Below are 20,093 nucleotides of genomic sequence, written 5' to 3' on the forward strand. Positions count from 1 at the left end.
TATGTCATCATTTCTGCAATTTAGGACCTGTTTCTACTTCAGATATTCCAGTGATCAATATGTACAGTATACACAGTAGATGTACACGTCTGAGCAACCAGAAAGGATTTTCCTCTGTACCTGCCTTCATATCAAGACATTTTTTAGTTTTTATACTGCTTTGTATGTTTGTGTGTGCGCAAGCATACTTGTGTGAGTGTGTGCAGGCTTCTGTTTGTGTGTGTTACTGTAGTCATTAAGGGTTTGAGCCATATTTTCTTGCTCTTAGGTTTTATTTGTCTGCTCAGACTGAACATGCAGTCACTAAACACGATGTTTAAGTGCATAAATCAGCAGGTAGAAAAGCTATCTGTGAAAACACACCAAAATGTGAAGCATCGCAGTCATGGTAAATAATTATAACAGCCATAAATGAAATCTCTTGGTTTGTTTGTTTGACAGTAAAATTTTTCACATGCTGTCATCTCCAGTGGATAAATGGTCTTATCCAGTAAGAGCAATAACTATCATGGCTCGTTGGTCACTTTTATTTTATTTTATTTTGTCGTAAATTGTAAAGTTTGTTTCCACACTGAGATCCGTTTCAGTGAAGCAGAACCAAGCCCTGCGTCAATCATCTGATGAGTTTCTATGTGTGTCTTTTTTCTCCCCTGCTGACATCTGAAGCCTGTCATTTCTATTAAGTGTGTTCATTTATTTATTTGTTCATTTTTTGGAGGGTATATGTTTGTATGTGAAAAAGTGGTATTTGGTTTTGAAGAGAATTGACGCTAGCTGGGTAAAAAAAACAGCGGACACATTCCTCCTCCCTCATTTTTCACGTCAGTTTGGCCTTTTTTGTCATTAATTCATGACATTTTTCCTCAAATGCATACTGTTTAAATATCTAAACACGTTTTAACAGAGTAGTGGGCAACAGATCACATCATAAAGCTGACTGGCCCTGTGATTAAGTCTTTCAAGAGCGCTAATAAGAACTGCCACAAGATAAGCGGATCAGTTTTCTATGCGAGGACGCCAAAGCTGGCTCTTTGCCTGATTTGCTGAAATAAAATTTAAAAAAATCTAAGAAGTTACAGAATTTAAAAAATTAATATATTAAATTAAAAATTGTATTTATTTGTATTTTTGGAACTGTACGTCAAATACTTTGAATCACAAAAACATAAAATTACACTTTGTGAGTCAGACTGAATGTTCAGGTGAAGGAAAAAGGCTTTCCACTGGCTAATATTGAATATAAACCACATTTAAAACCACCAGGAAAGTCTTAAGAATAAGAACTCTTGTTGACCAACTATTTTATTTGCTTAGTTTGGTCATCTATTGTAATTTATTCTGTTCATAGTTGCAACTATAGCTAAGAGTTAACTCAAAACCAGACAGTATTTTTTTTTCAAGTTCCTTTAACTAGACTGAGCCATCACCATTTTATGGTCATGATTAGAAGCAAAGTTACCAAATAAAAAAAATGTGTTCAGACAAAGTTCTTTTTAAAAATATATATATTTTACTGTAAATCCAGGGGCGATTCTAGACTCGCTACTCTGTTAGAGAGGCTCGTTTTTCTAAATGTTTCAAAAATGAACTTAAAGCATTTCAAATAAGTAATTGTAACAGCAATTCAGTTACAGTTATTTTAGATGCAACATCTTTTTAATATGTTTCAAAATATAATTATTTGGCAAAAAAAACTTATCTGTGTCAGTGTTAACAGGAAAATACAGGTCCTTCTCAAAAAATTAGCATATTGTGATCAAGTTCATTATTGTCTGTAATGTACTGATAAACATTAGACTTTCATATATATTAGAATCATTACACACAACTGAAGTAGTTTAAGCCTTTTATTGTTTCTAATATTGATGATTTTGGCATACAGCTCATGAAAACCCAAAATTCCTATCTCAAAAAATTAGCATATTTCATCCGACCAATAAAAGAAAAGTGTTTTTAATACAAAAAAAAAGGTCGACCTTCAAATAAGTATGTTCAGTTATGCACTCAGTACTTGGTCGGGAATCCTTTTGCAGAAATGACTGCTTCAATGCGGCGTGGCATGGAGGCAATCAGCCTGTGGCACTGCTGAGGTGTTATGGAGGCCCAGGATGCTTCGATAGCGGCCTTAAGCTCATCCAGAGTGTTGGGTCTTGCGTCTCTCAACTTTCTCTTCACAATATCCCACAGATTCTTTATGAGGTTCAGGTCAGGAGAGTTGGCAGGCCAAGTGAGCACAGTAATGCCATGGTCAGTAAACCATTCACCAGTGGTTTTGGCACTGTGAGCAGGTGCCAGGTCGTACGGAAAAATGAAATCTTCATCTCCATAAAGCTTTTCAGCGGATGGAAGCATGAAGTGCTCCAAAATCTCCTGATAGCTAGCTGCATTAAAACACAGTGGACCAACACCAGCAGCTGACATGGCACCCCAGACCATCACTGACTGAGGGTACTCGACACTGGACTTCAGGCATTTTGGCATTTCCCTCTGCCCAGTCGTCCTCCAGACTCTGGCACCTTCATTTCCGAATGACATGCAAAATTTGCTTTCATCTGAGAAAAGTATCTTGGACCACTGAGCAACAGTCCAGTGCTGCTTCTCTGTAGCCAAGGTCAGGCGCTCCTGCCACTGTTTCTGGTTCAAAAGTGGCTTGAACTGGGGATTGCGGCACCTGTAGCCCATTTCCTGCACACGCCTGTACACGGTGGCTCTGGATGTTTCTACTCCAGACTCAGTCCACTGCTTCTGCAGGTCCCCCAAGGTCTGGAATCGGTCCTTCTCCACAATCTTCCCCAGGGTCCGGTCACATCTTCTCGTTGTGCAGCGTTTTCTGCCACACTTTCTCCTTCCCACAGACTTCCCACTTAATACAGCACTCTGGGAACAGCCTATTTTTTCAGAAATTTCTCTCTGTGTCTTACCCTCTTGCTTGAGGGTGTCAATGATGGCCTTCTGGACAGCAGTCAGGTCGGCAGTCTTACCCATGATTGCGGTTTAGAGTAATGAACCAGGCTGGGAGTTTTTAAAAGCCTCAGGAATCTTTTGCAGGTGTTCAGAGTTAATATTTGATTCAGGTGATTAGGTTAATAGCTCGTTTAGAGAACTTTTTCATGATATGCTAATTTTTTGAGATAGGAATTTTGGGTTTTCATGAGCTGTATGCCAAAATCATCAATATTAGAAACAACAAATGGCTTGAACTACTTCAGTTGTGCGTAATGAATCTAATATATATAAAAGTCTTATGTTTATCAGTACATTACAGACAACAATGAACTTTATCACAATATGCTAATTTTTTTAGAAGGACCTGTATTTGTGTATTCACTTTAGAAAAATGCATTCACATGCGTTGGTTTGACATCTTGCATTGGCCTAAATTATCACAAAATGTCAGTACTTATTCATGCCCCGGCTGGTAGGGCATACCGGGAGTCCAGGGTGGCACTGGCCCACCCTGGAGCCACCCATACAACCACCCCTGTATAAAACAAGAATTGAACTATGAAGAAATCAAACAAATGCAAAGGTAAAAGGCCATACAAATTTAAGATTATTATAGTTTAAACCTTGGATATGCTCCATTTAAATAAGTTAATAAAGACTTTTCCTCACACCCTTGTATGTTTCACACATTTTCTGAGTTACAAAACATCGTTTTTGTTGCCTCCTTTTTGGTGGAAGGGAACCATCAGCCCCGGATGAACAAATCCTTCCAAATTTTTGTCTGTCGAGCATCTCTTCTGTGTGTCTGTGGGGCGACTCGGTCATGGAGATTTGTGGATGTACTGTCCGTACTGGCTTTGTAAATAGTAAATAAATTAATGTAGATGAACACACACACACACACATATATATATATAGATGAGACTGTCCTGCCAATCTGGCAGCAAATCCTGCAGAATTCCTGTAGATTAGTTACTAAAATGTAGTTCTGCTAAGAAATTATTAAGGATAACAATAAGGTTTTAGGATGGTTGGAAAATTTTCAAAATAAAACTTTTTGTCCTCACATTTATCCCTTATATGGACAGCACATCATTGGCAGAACAGTGTATGGATCTATATTTTTGTTCTGAATGTTGTACCTCCGTTGTACCGCAGTCTCTGAACTACACTCTCTTCTCTTGGTGAAAACAAACATAACAGCAACTTGTTTCAGCTCATCGATCCGGTGTCGGAGAAACCTCGAAGCACAATGGATCTTTGAAGATTACAAAAAAAGCACGGGAAAAGACTGAAAGTTTAACGAGGATGTTTATTTTTAAGAGCCTGAACATACAAACATATGAGAGATGGTATTCAGCAGAGACAATCTCATTTATCTGTTGTCAGAGTTCCTTGATTTATTTGTTGGGAGTGTGAGGAAAACCAAATGATCCCAAACTGTTTTTGAGTCTCTCTCTCTCTCTTTTCTCCCTCGTTCCTTTTAACTTGTCTCCTGTTTTCTTTCATTTATTGTGAATCTGTGCCTTTTGGTCATCTTATTCTCTAATAGCACTGCTGTACATCAGAGATGTAAAGAAATGAATAAAAATCAAAGCAAGTGTACACACAGGAAGTGGGGTGTGATTTGTGTCGTTCCAAAGAGGTTATTATAAGAACTTGATTGAGTTTTTAGGGATGTGTGGGGAACACAGTCCTATTTATACCTTTATGTTTAAACATTTGTGGATTTATAATGTTGAGAAATGAAAAAAATCAAAGGCCTCCTTTCAGGAGCAAGACAGCAGAATCCACGATCAAACTGTGAGAATGCCTTTAATCAGGATTCAGTCAGCAAAGATTACTCTTAATCCTGATTATAAGGATGAAAAGGAACCAAACTTCACAATAATCTGATAAGAGACTGCTAGCACAAAAATAACGAGAACTTTATTTTGAAATTATTCTCAGGATTCAAAATTTCCTCTCTTCAAAATTTTCATCACAGGCATGGTGTAATGGTTGAAAGTGCAACTGTGTGGTTGTTTGAAGACATCCATCCATCCATTGTCAGCCTTCCCTCTCCCCAGCTACTTGGGCCAGCTCCTCTGGGGGAATCCCAAGGCGCTCCCTGGCCAGCCGAGGGTTCCTCTCCAGTCTGTCCCTCCTTTTATTGGGTTGAACTGGTTCACAACACTGAACCATTTGAAACCGTTTGCTTCATATTGGTCCAGTGGTTTGGAAAGCTTCAGTTTCTCCATCAATACTCACCGTATCTCTACGGGAGAGCCCAGCCACCCTGTGGGGAAACTCATTTTGGTCACTTGTATCCAACTTCTCGTTCTTTCAGTCGCTACCCAAAGCTCGTGACCACAGGTGAGGGTAGGAGCGTAGATCGGTAAATCGAGAGCTTCCCCTTTTGGCTCAGCACACTTCATCAGGACAGATCAGTGGATCGCCCGCATCAACGCAGACACAGCACCAATCTGCCAACTGATCTCTCCATTTTTCCGTCACTCGTGAACAAGACCCGCAAATACGCCGAATGTGAAAGGGGGGGAGGGTCGCGCTGGGGGCTAGTGTCAGCCAAGCTGGGCAAGAGGCCCACGTGGCCCACCGGGACAGTGCCAGAATGCCAGAGAGGCCAGTCCACCCCTGCTTGACCGGTCCCTTCAAAGAGCCGGCTCTAAGAGCACTCTAAGAGCCTCGAACACGGCTTGCGAGGCATTTTTTTTACTACCAGAAATTACTGTAAATGTATTGATTAGAACTTCCCACACCTGTAAACGAACAAATTAAAAGTTTTAAATATGTAAAAATAGTGTTCTGTGTTTGTTCTATGGTGTGGACACCAGTGGTTGATTAACCTTTAATTTTCTTATAGTCTATCCTCATTTTGTAACATTTACCAAACTTTCTTACTAATTTCAACAAAATTTGATCATTTTCGGCTAATTCTAGATGCAACTATTTTGACTGTTCTGTGACCCTTTCAAGATTATTTTCACATATTCTCATTTCCAGTGACACGAGAGTGAAGTCATTCAACTCACATGATGATGTTAACCACCCTCACAGAAGTTTCAGGACTCTTGTGAAAACTTACATATAAATACTTTTACATATGCAGTACATTTTTGGCCTCTATTGCAATAAGAAACACAGATTTCAGTAAATAAACAGAAAAGTGAGTTCATAAATACTTTCTCACCGGATCATTAACTAGCCTGTGAGAAAAGCTTGATCCGATGTTACGCTTTAAGTCTGCTGCGGGGTTTGAACACAGCTGAAATCAGGAGGACAGAGAAATTAGTCGAATCACATTTTTCATCGGAGAAGAACAAGTAAAGTCTCTGGTTGCCTCGCTGCAGATCTTTGAACTCAACTTCAACAAAGGTAAACTTTTGATTAATTTAAGCTTTATTCTTTACTTGAGTTAAAATGGTCATTGAATATTGAAATTCTGAATAAATGTCCTTATATGTATCTAATAATTCATTCCACCTTTACCTCAAGCTTGAGTTCAAGCCTTCCTGCATCATTAGAGCATTGTAAGATTCACTGATTGGTTTTATTCTCATTACAATAAACATGGCAGTGCTTAAAATGTCCATGTAAATTCATTTTTACCAGCAGCAACAGTCGAGTGTTGCCAGATAAACTCTGCCACAACAGCTGCACTAAGTGCATTGTCTCTTTCATTTGGCTGAAGCTAATGATGATTAAAAATCCATTTTATAAATGACTTTCACAGGCGTTTCCCGCACATAGCCTGGTTCTTCCTGTGTGGTTTCATCATGGAGAATGGTGAAAATCCTCTGAAATCCTGAAAAAGTCCACCTTAAAAACAGAAATTGCCACTTTGCTTGTGTTCCTTTTTGTATTTTGCACGTTTTTGTGTGTTTACAGGACAGAAAATGAGCACTGGAACACGTAAAAATGCTGCGGCAGACATGAGCAGGTAAGTGAAGCTGTTTTTGGCTCACATCTCTGTCATTTTCCTCAGAGTGCAGTGGGAAAAGGCTGTAAAGTTCAGAAAAAGAGAATTGCCTAATCTTTTTAAGTAGTTTGCACCTGCTGGTTCTCAGACGTTTCATGGCTCTCGGATTAAACTTATATAGTCCAGCTTTTCTAACCAGTAAGCCCCTCAGTTATCCGGTAAGCACCACTTCCAGATGAAGAATGTGACCCAGGTTTCTGCATGTGATGTTGTTACATGAGTTGGCAGGGGGATCAGGTCTAAAACGTTCAAAGGCTTCGTTTTTCAATTTATATCTTGTTCTATTCTAAAATCCACCACAGATTTCCAAAATTCATGATTTTACAGAAACCTCATGAAAACCTGTGGTTTTGATGTGCTCATGATTAAAGAAATGGAATGGATTTTGTTCTTTAGATTAGGTCACGTAAATCTGAAATACTTGATATGAAATGTTTTGCATCATAGAATAATAATAATGAGCAGAAATGTGCCAGTAAATTAAAACAATTCCCAATAATTTTGAGAGGGTGCTGGTGCAGCTCCGCCGTTGTGGTTCTGCAGCGAGCACTACTTGATAATTTTGGTAATTTCAGCACATCTGTGCCAATGTCGTGCAGCTGAGTCTGGGAGCTTGCAAGCAGAGAATAAAGTGAAAACAAAAGGTTTTTAAAAGTAAATAAAGGTTTGCAGCAGAAGAGAAAACATAATTAAGAAACATTTAACATAAATGAGCTGCAAAAACTAAATACATTTTCTAAATGAAAGGGAGTATTGGTCATTTTAATGTATGTATAAGTCATAAATAGTTTTTAAAAGTTTGTAGAGAATTTGAAAAAAGGAGCTAAAATGTTTAGAATAATTCTGGTTATTCAGGGAGCTCTCATTAGGTAAGAGAGTAATTATTCATATTTTACACAAACCAAAATATCCTTTTAAGAGAAAAGGAGCAGTTGTTTGATGAGCTGAATGAAGACAACCGATGAAGGAATAAACACCAGTAAACAAAAATATAAAACTAAATACTAAAGATTTTGCATCCTAGAAGAGAGCTGAGCACTTGACTAGTAGAAACTAACCGTTAGCGGTTAGTGAGCTGCACCACACGGCAGAACTCCTTAAGAGTTTCCATACCATGCCTGTATCACACATCAAACTCAGAACATGACGGATCAAATTTAGAGCCTTTGAGATATTTTGCTTTGTTTGGCACAACTGGCCAAACTTACACTGTAGTAGTTGTCATATTTTACACAGACAATGTTTAAAGTTTAAATAAAGAAGATGTGTGACAATGTGTGCCCCTAGACTCTGGAACTCTCTCCCCCTGAGCCTGAGATCAGTGGACTCAGTGGTCTCCTTTAAAAAGCAGCTGAAGACTCACCTGTTCAGGCTGGCTTTTGTATGACCTTCTTCAACACTCTCTCTTTATTCTGCTCTCCCCACCTATTCCACCTTCCTCAGGATCCGCTGGTTTCCCTCTTTCCTATTCACTCTCTCTCTCTTTCTTAACATTTTTAATCACAATTGTCTATTTTTTGCTCATTTTAAATATTTTAACCATTTTCTAAATTATTTTTTATATTTTTACATTTTTTGTTTTTGTTTATGTGATTTTTATCTTGAGAGGCGCTTTAGAAAAGATATTTTCTTCTTCTTTCTTCTTCAAGTGACCAAAAAAATGACAGTAAAATAAAAATAACTTACCCTATTCAAAAATCAACAAAACTCCATAACACACACACACACACACACACACACACACACACACGCACACACACACACACAGTTTTTAGCTCTGTACATTTAATTCTGAATGTTCTAAAGCTTGAGTCATTATTTCATGGTTTGGACATTTTTAAACCCTTTAATTTTTCTCTTCCCTTGCTGTGGTTCCAGATTGGCCCACGCGTGTCTAAACCTATTATGTCACAAATGCAACCAGCGATTAATTAAGTGGTTGAGTTTGGTTTGAAAAGGACAATGAGAGTTTGTTGCATACAATTCTTAAATCTCTCTCTGGGCTTACAAAGATAACCTTTCCCACACAGGAGAAGAGGCTGGACCGAGGCCAAAAGAAGCTAAAGGGCTGTTGTCATGGTTACCAAAGCAGGAGTGTAATTGGGGCGTTTCCCATGTTTTAGAGAAAGTGCTGTAAATGAACCTCTTATCTAATGTGTCGCAACAATATCAGCCTCTTTCGTCCTCATTCGTGTAACTCACAGGAAAACTCTGGCATATTCACATGCCGGTCTCCTGCCTGCGATTAGACTCCAAATCTGGCTCATTCTTGCCAACATTCCTTAGTGGACCTCACTGTTGTGTGGAAGAGGGCTCCATCGCTGCATGAAAACACTGGACTCAGAGGAGGGACGGCAGCAGCGCAGACACACTTTTCCCTGTGATGTTCTGAAACTTTCATCCTGTTCACTTCTGAGGAACAGCCAGAAAAGGAAGTATTGGAGTCGGGAAGGAGCAAAGGCCTCATCCATCACTCGCAGACAACCAAAGAAATCTGAGGAGAAACAAAAACTGACCTGGGAATTACTTTGATTTTTTTAAACCTTCCGAAATGGACCAATTACCCAACAGTCCTCGCGTGCGCTTGGACAGCACAAGCAGCTCAGCCTCTCAGAACTCCCGGTCCAAAGCGGTCCTCCGCCAGCGCCTGGCCCAGCTGATGAACTGCGTAGAGGACATGAGCTCTGACGACGAGGCTGGCGAAGAAGTGTCCCGCACTCTGGACGAGGCCTTCCAGCTCTGTGGGGGATTCATTCCCTCCGACGCATTCAGGTCACCCAGTGCGCGCTCTCAGTCAGGCATTGGCAGGTTTCACACGGATATCTCAGTGGAGAGGGAGCACATGGAAAAGCCTGGAATGTTTAAAACTAAAAGGAAACTCAGTCAGGAGTTTAATTTATATTTTGTTGGAATTGTTTTTGATTGCTTGGCAGCTAAAAGATCAGATTGAAAAATCAGATGTTATATTGGTATTTTTTTCTTTACCTAACACTGTGACAGGCTGCACATTGTCACCTGGAACGTGGCCACTGCAGAGCCCCCGGAAGATGTCACCTCTTTGCTTCAGCTTGATGTCCAGCCGCCATCAGACCTCTTTGTGATTGGGTGAGAAATATCCACGCAAACAGGGGATTATTTTAAGAAATTAGTATTAAAGTGATGGAAGAAGCCAGGAGGTCACTGTCTGTTCTTTGTGTTGGTGTGAGTCAGCCTGCAGGAGGTAAACGCCACCCCGCTGAGATTCATCTCCAACCTGATAGTGGAGGATTCCTGGAGCCACCTTTTTATGGACACGCTGGCACCCAAAGGCTTAGTCAAGGTGAGGGCACAGGAAATAACGCTGTAGATAAAAGCACACAGTTGAAAGCAGGGCTGCACAATATTAGGAAAACCTGCGATATTCGATCACAGTGCTTAATATTGTGATGTCGATATTACTCACGATAAATGAACAATACTAGAGTATGCAGTGTTGATGTCGTCTGGAGTGTGACGTCTGCTCTGGGTTCAAAGCAAACAAAACTAATGCATGAATTCCATTACAGCATAACATTTTTATTGCAAAAATATGCAGCTGCACCTGCTACTGTATTAGCAGCAAAACAACAAACTGCATGCATGCAGTTTCTCAGTGACTTTAAAACATCACCTCCACCATAAAACTTTTCCTGATGCTCCAAATACAGAAAAACAACCCTTACCAGGGTTTTTAGAATAAATAAAAATATATGAAAGTAAGTTTAAATAATGGTTAACTTGTAAGTCGCTTTGGACAAAAGCGTCCGCTAAATACATAAACATAAACATGCATTTGATTGGTCAAATAATACTTCTGCGTAAAAAAACAGAGCTGGTTTACAAAAAGTTGATGTATGACACGGATGGAAACGTTGAACCAAACATTTATCACCGTTTTTGACGTGCTTTGCGATGGGCCTATCGCACGTCCTGTTATCCCGATGGCGATAATTTTTCGATATATTGTGCAGCCCTAGTTGAAAGGATGCTCTTATTTTTTTGGTTTTCATTAAAGGGGACATATGATGCAAAACACACCTTTTGCATCATTTTGTGCAACTGTGTAGGTCTCTACTGCCTCTTTAAATACTCCAAACATGAGTAAAAGCCATCCTTTTGTTTTCTATCAGATTTTGGTTTAAGGAATTATTTGCCTAAAAGAAGCCGTTTCAAAAAGACCCCAATTGTGGTGCCACAAACGAGGAAATTAAAATAGAATAACTTCTCACGTGAAGGAGAGAGCTGCTGCTGGACAAGCAGCTCTACTCCAAGCCCCTCCCAGATGCCTGAGCTTCTCAGCTTATGGCAGCCTGTGCAGAGGATGGGTGGGCGTGGCCAGCTCCAGCTTGTTTTCTTAAAGTTCCCTGAAACAGCTCATTTTGGAAGGTACTGAAACATCAAGAATAAAACTGCTGAAATCACTTTATATGAGACGGATTTTATGTGAAAATTTTCATAAGCCGTCTTTGTATAAACCATAAAACTACTATTACTTAAGAAAACCAGTCATAATATCTCCGTATTTGTGCAGAATCACCATGGTATATGGAGTTTTGTGTTATGATTCATAGATAATCTTTGTTTTATGTGCAGCTTAAATTTATTGGAACATCATTAAACTGGATGATTTTATAAGAAATCTGCTCCCTTTCTGTTTAGATCACATCAGTGAGGATGCAGGGTTTGCTGCTGCTAGTTTTTGCCAAGCAAACACACCTCCCTCACATCAGAGACGTCCAGACCACCTACACTCGCACCGGCATCTTTGGCTACTGGGTAGGAGATTTAAAAGAAGTTCCACTAACCCTTCTGCTGACATCAGAAGCTGAGGGCTTTAGTTATTATAAAGCACCTTTTCACCACCAGTCAAGGTGGCCCAGAGTGCTGTTCACATCCTGAGAAGACTGTGTGAACATAACCTGGCCGTGGGCGACTGACGCTACCAAGACTGGACTAGGCTGACCCAGATGTCAATGCAAGTCAACTCTACAAAGGCAGTCAAGAGACGCCATTCCAAACATTGTTTACAATTTCATGAAACAAAACAAATAAAAACCAGACCTCAAAAGAATAAAACATCTACTTAAAGAGCAAGTCACCCCCAAATCAACCTTTTTTTGCTGATAAACTATGTAAACGAGTCTTTGGTACGTTCTTGCTGTGTCTGATTTCTAATTCCATTTCTGGCTCTTTTTTTAAAACACAGGAAAGGTTTCTCTTTACCTTGCTGCTGACAGTTTCGTTTGCGGCTGCAAACTTCCTCAGAGCTGACGCTGATGGTGGCGTCACTTCCTACTCCATTTATCTGCGGGCAGCAGAGGACGTTGTCGCCCTCTGCTGCCCGCTCTCCCCTCTCCGATGATGCAGTCCCATGCACGATCCAATGTGTAGACCCCATCGTCTCTGTTCATGGTCCCACATCCACGTCTCCTTATCTCTATAGCTTCTTTTATCCATCTTTTGTATTTCTGTTGTTCGGTGTTTATGATCCTTGTCTTGTCCCAGTCCATTATATGGTTTTCTCTTGTGCAGTGATCTGTTACGGCTGACTTCTTTATTGTGCTTTCTGCTTCTTGTTTTGCTGCTCTTGTGTGTCTTTGACTTGTTTCTCTCTCGCACTCCTTTCTATGTTCTATTGTCCGTGTGTTGAGTTGGCGTCCGGTTTCTCCTATGTGTGTTTTATTGATGAGTTTGCATGGGATTTTGTAAACGACTCCACATTTAAGTCCAGCTGGTATCTTGTCTGTTGGGTGTGCTAGTCTGTTTCTAACTGTTGTGTATGGTTTTGTTGGTGTGTTTATGTTGTGTTTTTTCATTGTTGCTCTTATGTTTTCTGTTATGCCTTTGATGTATGGTAGAGTTATCACTGGTTTTGGTTCTTGTCTTTCTGGTTCTTTGCTTTGGTTGTTCTTTTCTTTCTGTTGTTGTTTTCCTTTGTTTATTGCCCATGTCGGGTATCTGCAGGTCTTTAAAGCGTGTTGTATGTGTTTGTCCTCTTGTTTACGGTCTCTTTCTTCTGTTACCATGTTTGCTCGGTGATATAATGTTCTGATTACTGACCTTTTGTGTATGATGGGGTGTTCTGATGACCATAATAGATATTGGTCTGTGTGTGTTGTTTTCCTGTTTGTGTTTATGTTTAGGGTCCCGTCGGTCTGCCTGGTTATTTTCATATCCATAAATGCAATGCTGCCTTCGGTTTCTGACTCGTATGTGAACTTTATGTTGCCTGTGTCATCGATGTTATTCATTGAGGGGAGAGCGGGCAGCAGAGGGCAACAACGTCCTCTGCTGCCCGTAGATAAACGGAGTAGGAAGTGACGCCATCATCAGCGTCAGCTCTGAGGAAGTTTGCAGCGGCAAACGAAACTGTCAGCAAGCAAGGTAAAAAAGAAACCTTTTCTGTGTTTTAAAAAAGAACCAAAAATGGAAATATATAAACGAGTGTCTAATTGTGCTGCAGACACATGTATTCAATAATTTAGCACTTCAGTGCATCTTAGGTAAAATTTAAATATTCTGCCTAAAACTGTCAGTGTTGCGCTGTCGTCAGGGAAAAATTCTGCACTGCATTTGAATTTAAATCTGCCACCGCCATTGGCTAAGAGGTATGCTATGATGTTAGCTGGTACATTATGATGCCACAATGCCATTGTGAGCCTGTGTGTGTGTATTTGTTAGCGGCTCCACCCTCTCAGTAAAGAAAATTAAACTAAATCAAAGGTACCCCAAACACTCGTGATCGTGCATTCAGGAGTGAAGGAAGCCTCAGGCACAACACACACACACACACACACACACACACAAGATGAACCGCCACCCAAATACGTGCATGAGAATATACTTTCATGGCTGATGTTTGTTTTAAATGGATAAAATCCTTAAATGAGGCATTTTTCCATGGTATTTTTTCAAAAGTGATTCTTCCTCCTGTGTTTTCAGGGTAATAAAGGAGGAGTGTCTGTGCGTTTCTCCTTCTATGGCCACATGTTGTGCTTCCTGAATTGCCACCTTGCAGCTCACATTCAAAACGCTCTGCAGCGCGTCGATGAGTTTGAGTACATTCTGGACACGCAAGACTTTGACTTTTACGACACTCCTCATGTCCTGGACCACAAGTCAGTGCAATGGTACATGCTAACACCAGAGCGGCGTGACTGCGCAGCAGTGCTAAAGTGAGTTCCTGCTGCTCTCTCACAGGGTGGTCTTCTGGTTTGGTGACCTGAACTTTCGTATTGCAGACCACGGCTTGCACTTCCTCCGCTCGTCCATCAACAGCGAGCGCTTTCATTTGTTGTGGAGCAAGGATCAGGTACTGTGCGCAAGTGCGTGCACGAACCTTTGTGCAACAAAACACACTTTCTGATCACCTTCATGTTTCTGCAGCTCACGATGATGAAGAAGAACGAGCCCTTCCTGCAGGAGTTTGAGGAGGGTCCGTTAAATTTCAAACCCACGTACAAGTTTGGACGTAAATCTGATGATTATGACACCAGGTATAACGTGCTTTTTTTGAAAACAAATGTGGAACACAAGAGACTTTTATGATCTCATCGGTGCTGCAGCTTTTGCTTTGTGAAATTTTGCACAGCTCTCCAAAGACGTTGTTGGGTCTGAAGTAAGACGCTCTACATTTCTGTTTTGCCTGTTCCACATTCTCTTAGCTTTGTCACACTTATCTTTTGGCACTTTATTCAGTCACAACTAACAGCATCACGATGTTGGTTGTTGAGCACCGTGCATGTCGTAGACAGAGCACAGCACCCTTAACCACGTGCAAGCACGGGTCCCTCTAGCCTAGTAGTAACATCCTCTTATTCCTCCTCACCTCCCTCGTATGAGGGATGCTCTTGTTCAGGTTGGAATGCACTTCTGCATTTCCAATAAAAGAGTTCGGCGAAATTTCCGAGAGGGGGAAAACACGACGAATTGGTCCTCTGAGCAGTGTCACCATACAGAATGAGTCCTTTCAAAGGCTTTGCTAAGACGTCTGCATATCGCAACCATTTCGGCTGTGAGTGATGTCACCGATCGGTGCTCAGATGCATCAACAAACATTAACAAAACTTACAACAATTCATTCTGTCAAAGTGTGATGTACTTAGCCTTGTTCAGGGCACAGGTGTTAGATGACCAAAAGAAATGCCCTTTTTTATGACGCTCAGTAGGAGACCGCAACACGTCGGGAGATTTCTGATGCTTTTATGGGCGTAGAGAGTTTAGAAACTGCCATTTTATAGAAGCGTTAGCGTTGTTTTTCACCTTACATTCCTGTTTACCAGCAACGTCTGCTGATGTCATTTCCTACTGAGTTACAACCAGTCATCAAGAGATAATCCTGCCCAGCATCTCTACTGGACCTTTTCTGAGTATAGACCCTAGTTTAGGCACTCGGTTAGTCCCTGAAATGGTCCTGACATGCACACACCATGAAGGTTTGGTAAATTACCCAGATAGGGCCTCGCATCTCTGTTAATCTGAAGAAGAATGATCCATCTTTAAAATGATTTTATGTTTACATTCCAGTTTGGGCCTTTTTTCAATTATGTTACAAGCATAAAATTAGGAAAACTGTAGCATTGTAGTTTGATTTCTTCTAGCACCAGAGAACAAAACTGTTATTTTTTTGTGAGAACATCAGCAAGAACATCTCACACCATTAAATGATCTCTGCTACAGTAGCTAATGGGTTTCTCTTTTGACTTGAATCACTACACCAAGTCTGCATTACTGTTTGGTCAGAGTTTTAACAAAGAGAGACTCGGCTGTTTTGGGGAGAGTTTTTGGTGCATTACGCTTCATGGAGGATATAGGTTGCTCAGCAAGTTTATTTTTCTTAAACTATTAAAAAATGGTTGAATTTCAAATGCTTTTGAGAATTTGAGAATACATTTATCTGCAAACAATACAGACATAAGTATGTTGCTGCAGAGGAATGTCCAAATCTCACAAAATGCAGATTTATTAAACACATAGTGTCGATGTGGCCTGAGCTCCAACCTGCTCCCTGTTCTTGCATAATTCATCTACTGCTTCTTAAAAGAAATTAACAAGCTGTATGTCGGTGTTAATCTTCACTATGTGTGTGTGGCTTATGCTGCTTAATCGCTCCTTTCCATTGAGTTCGGCTCAGTGTGCTTAAAGAGCAAGTCACCCCCTGCCAGATTCTCACTCAACTCCCACTTCCTGTTTGAAAAACGCAACAAATGCTGCTGCCTAGCAGACCGAGAAGGTGTAGCCGCTAACAAATACACACACACACACACACAGGCTCACAATGACATTGTGACATCATATGGTACCAGCTAATGTTCTACGGTACCTCTTAGCCAATAGGGATGGCAGATTTAAATTCAAATGCAGTGCAGAGTTTTTACCTGGCAATGGTTTTAGGCAGAAAATAAAAATTTTAACTAGAATGCACCAAAGTGCTATACTATCGACTACACATGTCTGCAGCACGATTAGACATGCATTTATATAGTTTATCAGGAGAAAAAAGTTGATTTGGGGTGACTTGCTCTTTAAGCAAAGGTACGCAATAGAAACAAGTATTTTTTACGTAATCTTAAACTAAAACTGAGTTGTTTATACTTTGAACTTTACTCAGTGGCAAAAAGAGAAAACCGGCCTGGACAGATCGGATCCTCTGGAGGATCAAACCCAAACACCTGCCCTCAGAGGAGGAAGATGATGAGGGTGATGAAAGTGAAAGGGCATCAACCTCCACACATAATGACCAGGATGAATACCCAGTCCTGGTCACCCAGAACACATACACCAGTGACATGAGCTATGGAGTCAGCGACCACAAGCCTGTGCTTGCAAACTTCACTCTGGAGGTGAGAATAGAAACCCTGCTTAGCTCCAGAAATCCTGTTCTCCACTGATGTTGCCTCTACATGTTGAGCCTGTCCTTCTGCTCTCTTTAACGTGCAGCTGAGGAAATGCTTCGACACGCCACTGGTAAACATTTCTCCCGTGGGGGTGTGGAGCGCAGACCAGAATGCACTTCTCACTTATACCGTCCAAGAGGACTTCATGTCATCCTTGTGGGACTGGATTGGACTGTACAGGGTACCCTGGGGAAGTAAATCCTCAACAGTGAACTAGAAAAACCTGAGCTAACGCATTTGGTCTGCTACAGGTTGGATTCAAGACCGTGATGGATTATGAAAGCTTCGTCTGGGTCAGAGAGAACGAGCTGCCGGAGGTTAATGAAGAGATACAGGTAGAGGGAAGGTGGAGCATCTGCTGCATGTTTTGGACACAAGTGTGAACATTTTTCTCTTTTTCTTCCTTCAGAGATGTGTGGATAAGGATGCAATCCCGCTGCTTGGTGGAGAATACGTTCTGGGTTACTACAGCACAAACATGAACTCCATCATCGGGCTCAGTGACAAGTTCCAGGTGAGTTTATTACAACAGAATAATTCTTAGTTGTTTGTTTACAGGCAAAACAACGAGGCATCCAACACATTTTTATTAGGATTTCTAGACGTCTCTCTGTAAAAACATTCTCACACTCTTTTCAGACAAGTAATGTTTACATTTGGACCGATGAGCTAACAGCTAGTTTGAGTGCAGACCAAAGTGTAATTTTGCTGCCTTTAAATAGATCTGATCTCTTAATATTCATGGCAGTTCAGACATTGTCATTCAATAAACCCTTAAACTGTCTATTTAACATTGTATGATAATAAATCACCAAAAGTTGCAGGCTGTAGCACTTCCTGTGCATCCGGGGGGTCACGTCCGGCAGGAATTTCTTAATGTTTACACCAAAATAATAATGTAATATAAAACTTATGATTGTGCAAAAGTTTATAAAGTAAATTTGGCTTGAACTGCAATGATAACTTGGAAATTGAAATGGTTTTAATAAGGCAGCAATACACTTGCAAACTGGCTGATTCAGACTATCCATTAGCATATTGATCCTGCTGGATGTAAGCGCTGTTTCTCTGAACAGAGGTCATTCAGGAAGATTGTACAACATAGAAATTCATTAAAGTATCCATTTATTTTCTGATCTGGATAGTTTTATTTACAGTGGGGCAAAAAAGTATTTAGTCAGCCACCGATTGTGCAAGTTCTCCCACTTAAAATGATGACAGAGGTCAGTAATTTACATCATAGGTACACTTCAACTGTGAGAGACAGAATGTGAAAAAAAATCCATGAATTCACATGGCAGGATTTTTAAAGAATTTATTTGTAAATCAGGGTGGAAAATAAGTTTTTTGTCACTTCAAACAAGGAAAATCTCTGGCTCTCACAGACCTGTAACGTCTTCTTTAAGAAGCTTTTCTGTCCTCCACTCGTTACCTGTATTAATGGCACCTGTTTGAACTCATTATCTGTATAAAAGACACCTGTCCACAGCCTCAAACAGTCAGACTCCAAACTCCACTATGGCCAAGACCAAAGAGCTTTCGAAGGACACCAGGAAAAGAATTGTAGACCTGCACCAGACTGGGAAGAGGGAATCTACAATAGGCAAGCAGCTTGGTGTGAAAAAATCAACTGTGGGAGCATTTATCAGAAAATGGAAGACATACAAGACCACTGATAATCTCCCTCGATCTGGGGTTCCACGCAAGATCTCATCCCGTGGGGTCATAATGATCATGAGAACGGTGAGCAAGAATCCCAGAACCACACGGGGGGACCTGGTGAATGACCTGCAGAGAGCTGGGACCACAGTAACAAAGGTCACCATCAGTATCACACTACAACGGCAGGGACTCAAATCCTGCTGTGCCAGACGTGTTCCGCTGCTGAAGCCAGTGCATGTCCAGGCCCGTCTGAAGTTTGCCAGAGAGCACATGGATGATACAGCAGAGGATTGGGAGAATGTCATGTGGTCAGATGAAACCAAAGTAGAACTTTTTGGTATAAACTCAACTTGTCGTGTTTTGAGGAAGAAGAATACTGAGTTGCATCCCAAGAACACCATAGCTACTATGAAGCATGGGGGTGGGAACATCATGCTTTGGGGCTGTTTTTCTGCTAAGGGGACAGGACGACTGATCCGTGTTAAGGACAGAATGAATGGGGCCATGTATCGTGAGATTCTGAGCCAAACCCTCCTTCCATCAGTGAGAGCTTTGAAGATGAAACGTGGCTGGGATTTTTTTTCACATTCTGTCTCTCACAGTTGAAGTGTACCTATGATGAAAATTACTGACCTCTGTCATTTAAGTGGGAGAACTTGCACAATCGGTGGCTGACTAAATACTTTTTTGCCCCACTGTATGTATATTTTAACAATCATAATTGATCCAAACAAGGTGAAATTGTTCCAAAGTGTTCTTCAATCTCTCGTGAACAAAATTATAAACTTTGCATGAATGTTCATATAGAATGTTCATATTTTTTCCAGATGTGCAGACAGACGCACCCAAGTAGTCATTGGATTATATGCAACATGAAAAGTGCATGGCGGTGTACCAGCTCCTGAATATTTTCTTTGTTTTAATTTTACAGATTCTGGAGTCAAAGCGGGCCGCTGTGGAAGGTCCCGAGCTTGAAGACACCAATGGACTCAACAAATAAAAACAAATTTAAAAACACCTTGGGGTGCATGGATGTAATTCTGATTAAACCCTGAGGACCCTGTCACTAAACAATGGCTGATCATCTCTAAAATTGGCTGGAGACAACAATGTATCAACATGCCTCTTAGATGCACTTCTGCTGAAAATAGATTTGTAATTTAGAAAATAATTGGAAATAAAAATGGTCATTGTGTTCATTTTCATCCTGTCGAAACAAAAAATAAAACGGTTACTAAATAGTATTGTAGTATTCAGTTCAATATATTTACACTGTTATTAGTGCCAGAGATGGTTTATGTAATAAATGTGAAAAATGTCAGTGAGTCATAAGAAATCCTTACATTGAATTCTGTGTTTAGGTTGATTCACTTTTCACATGCTGTATTAATAAAGAAACAATGATCTGGAATGGGTATAATGACTGGTAAATTACCAAAAACGCATGAAGTTAATCATACTTGCCATGACACGTGGCAAAGGACTAAGTACAAACATTTCTTTTCAACCTTTTTTTACATTAAAAAATCAATTCTAAACGAATGTTTTTTATTATTGTTATTATTATTATTATCAAGGCCTAGTTTAGACTA

The 20,093-nt window shown here is 40.4% G+C and overlaps 1 protein-coding gene across 3 annotated transcripts; it reads left to right on the forward strand.

Moving 5' to 3' along the window:
• The first annotated feature begins 6,174 nt into the window (after positions 1–6,174).
• inpp5kb (inositol polyphosphate-5-phosphatase Kb) lies at positions 6,175–20,039 on the forward strand. 3 transcript variants are annotated; one of them, XM_015961719.3, is made up of 14 exons: positions 6,175–6,321; positions 6,835–6,886; positions 9,926–10,030; positions 10,136–10,244; positions 11,603–11,719; positions 13,886–14,061; positions 14,144–14,255; positions 14,330–14,439; positions 14,535–14,561; positions 16,554–16,785; positions 16,883–17,020; positions 17,091–17,174; positions 17,249–17,353; positions 19,433–20,039. In XM_015961719.3, exons 2-14 carry the CDS (start codon positions 6,843–6,845, stop codon positions 19,499–19,501), a joined length of 1,428 nt encoding a protein of 475 aa, XP_015817205.3. In that variant the 5' UTR covers positions 6,175–6,321; positions 6,835–6,842; the 3' UTR covers positions 19,502–20,039. The 3 variants fall into 3 exon arrangements, with proteins under 3 accessions (XP_015817205.3, XP_015817203.3, XP_015817204.3); XM_015961717.3 differs by lacking the exons at positions 6,175–6,321; positions 6,835–6,886 and adding an exon at positions 8,871–9,697; XM_015961718.3 differs by lacking the exons at positions 6,175–6,321; positions 6,835–6,886; positions 14,535–14,561 and adding an exon at positions 8,871–9,697.
• Positions 20,040–20,093: the final 54 nt, after the last annotated feature.

This window comes from Nothobranchius furzeri, chromosome 10 (assembly GCF_043380555.1).
Source record: "Nothobranchius furzeri strain GRZ-AD chromosome 10, NfurGRZ-RIMD1, whole genome shotgun sequence".
In the NCBI taxonomy this organism is placed as follows: Eukaryota; Metazoa; Chordata; class Actinopteri; order Cyprinodontiformes; family Nothobranchiidae; genus Nothobranchius; species Nothobranchius furzeri.

Coding starts and splice junctions, on each gene's coding strand:
- inpp5kb (XM_015961717.3), top strand. CDS start 9,477: ATGGACCAATTACCCAACAGTCCTCGCGTGCGCTTGGACAGCACAAGC. Junction 11,720..13,885: donor CCGGCATCTTTGGCTACTGG/GTAGGAGATTTA, acceptor CTGTGTTTTCAG/GGTAATAAAGGAGGAGTGTC. Junction 17,175..17,248: donor AGGTTAATGAAGAGATACAG/GTAGAGGGAAGG, acceptor TTCTTCCTTCAG/AGATGTGTGGATAAGGATGC.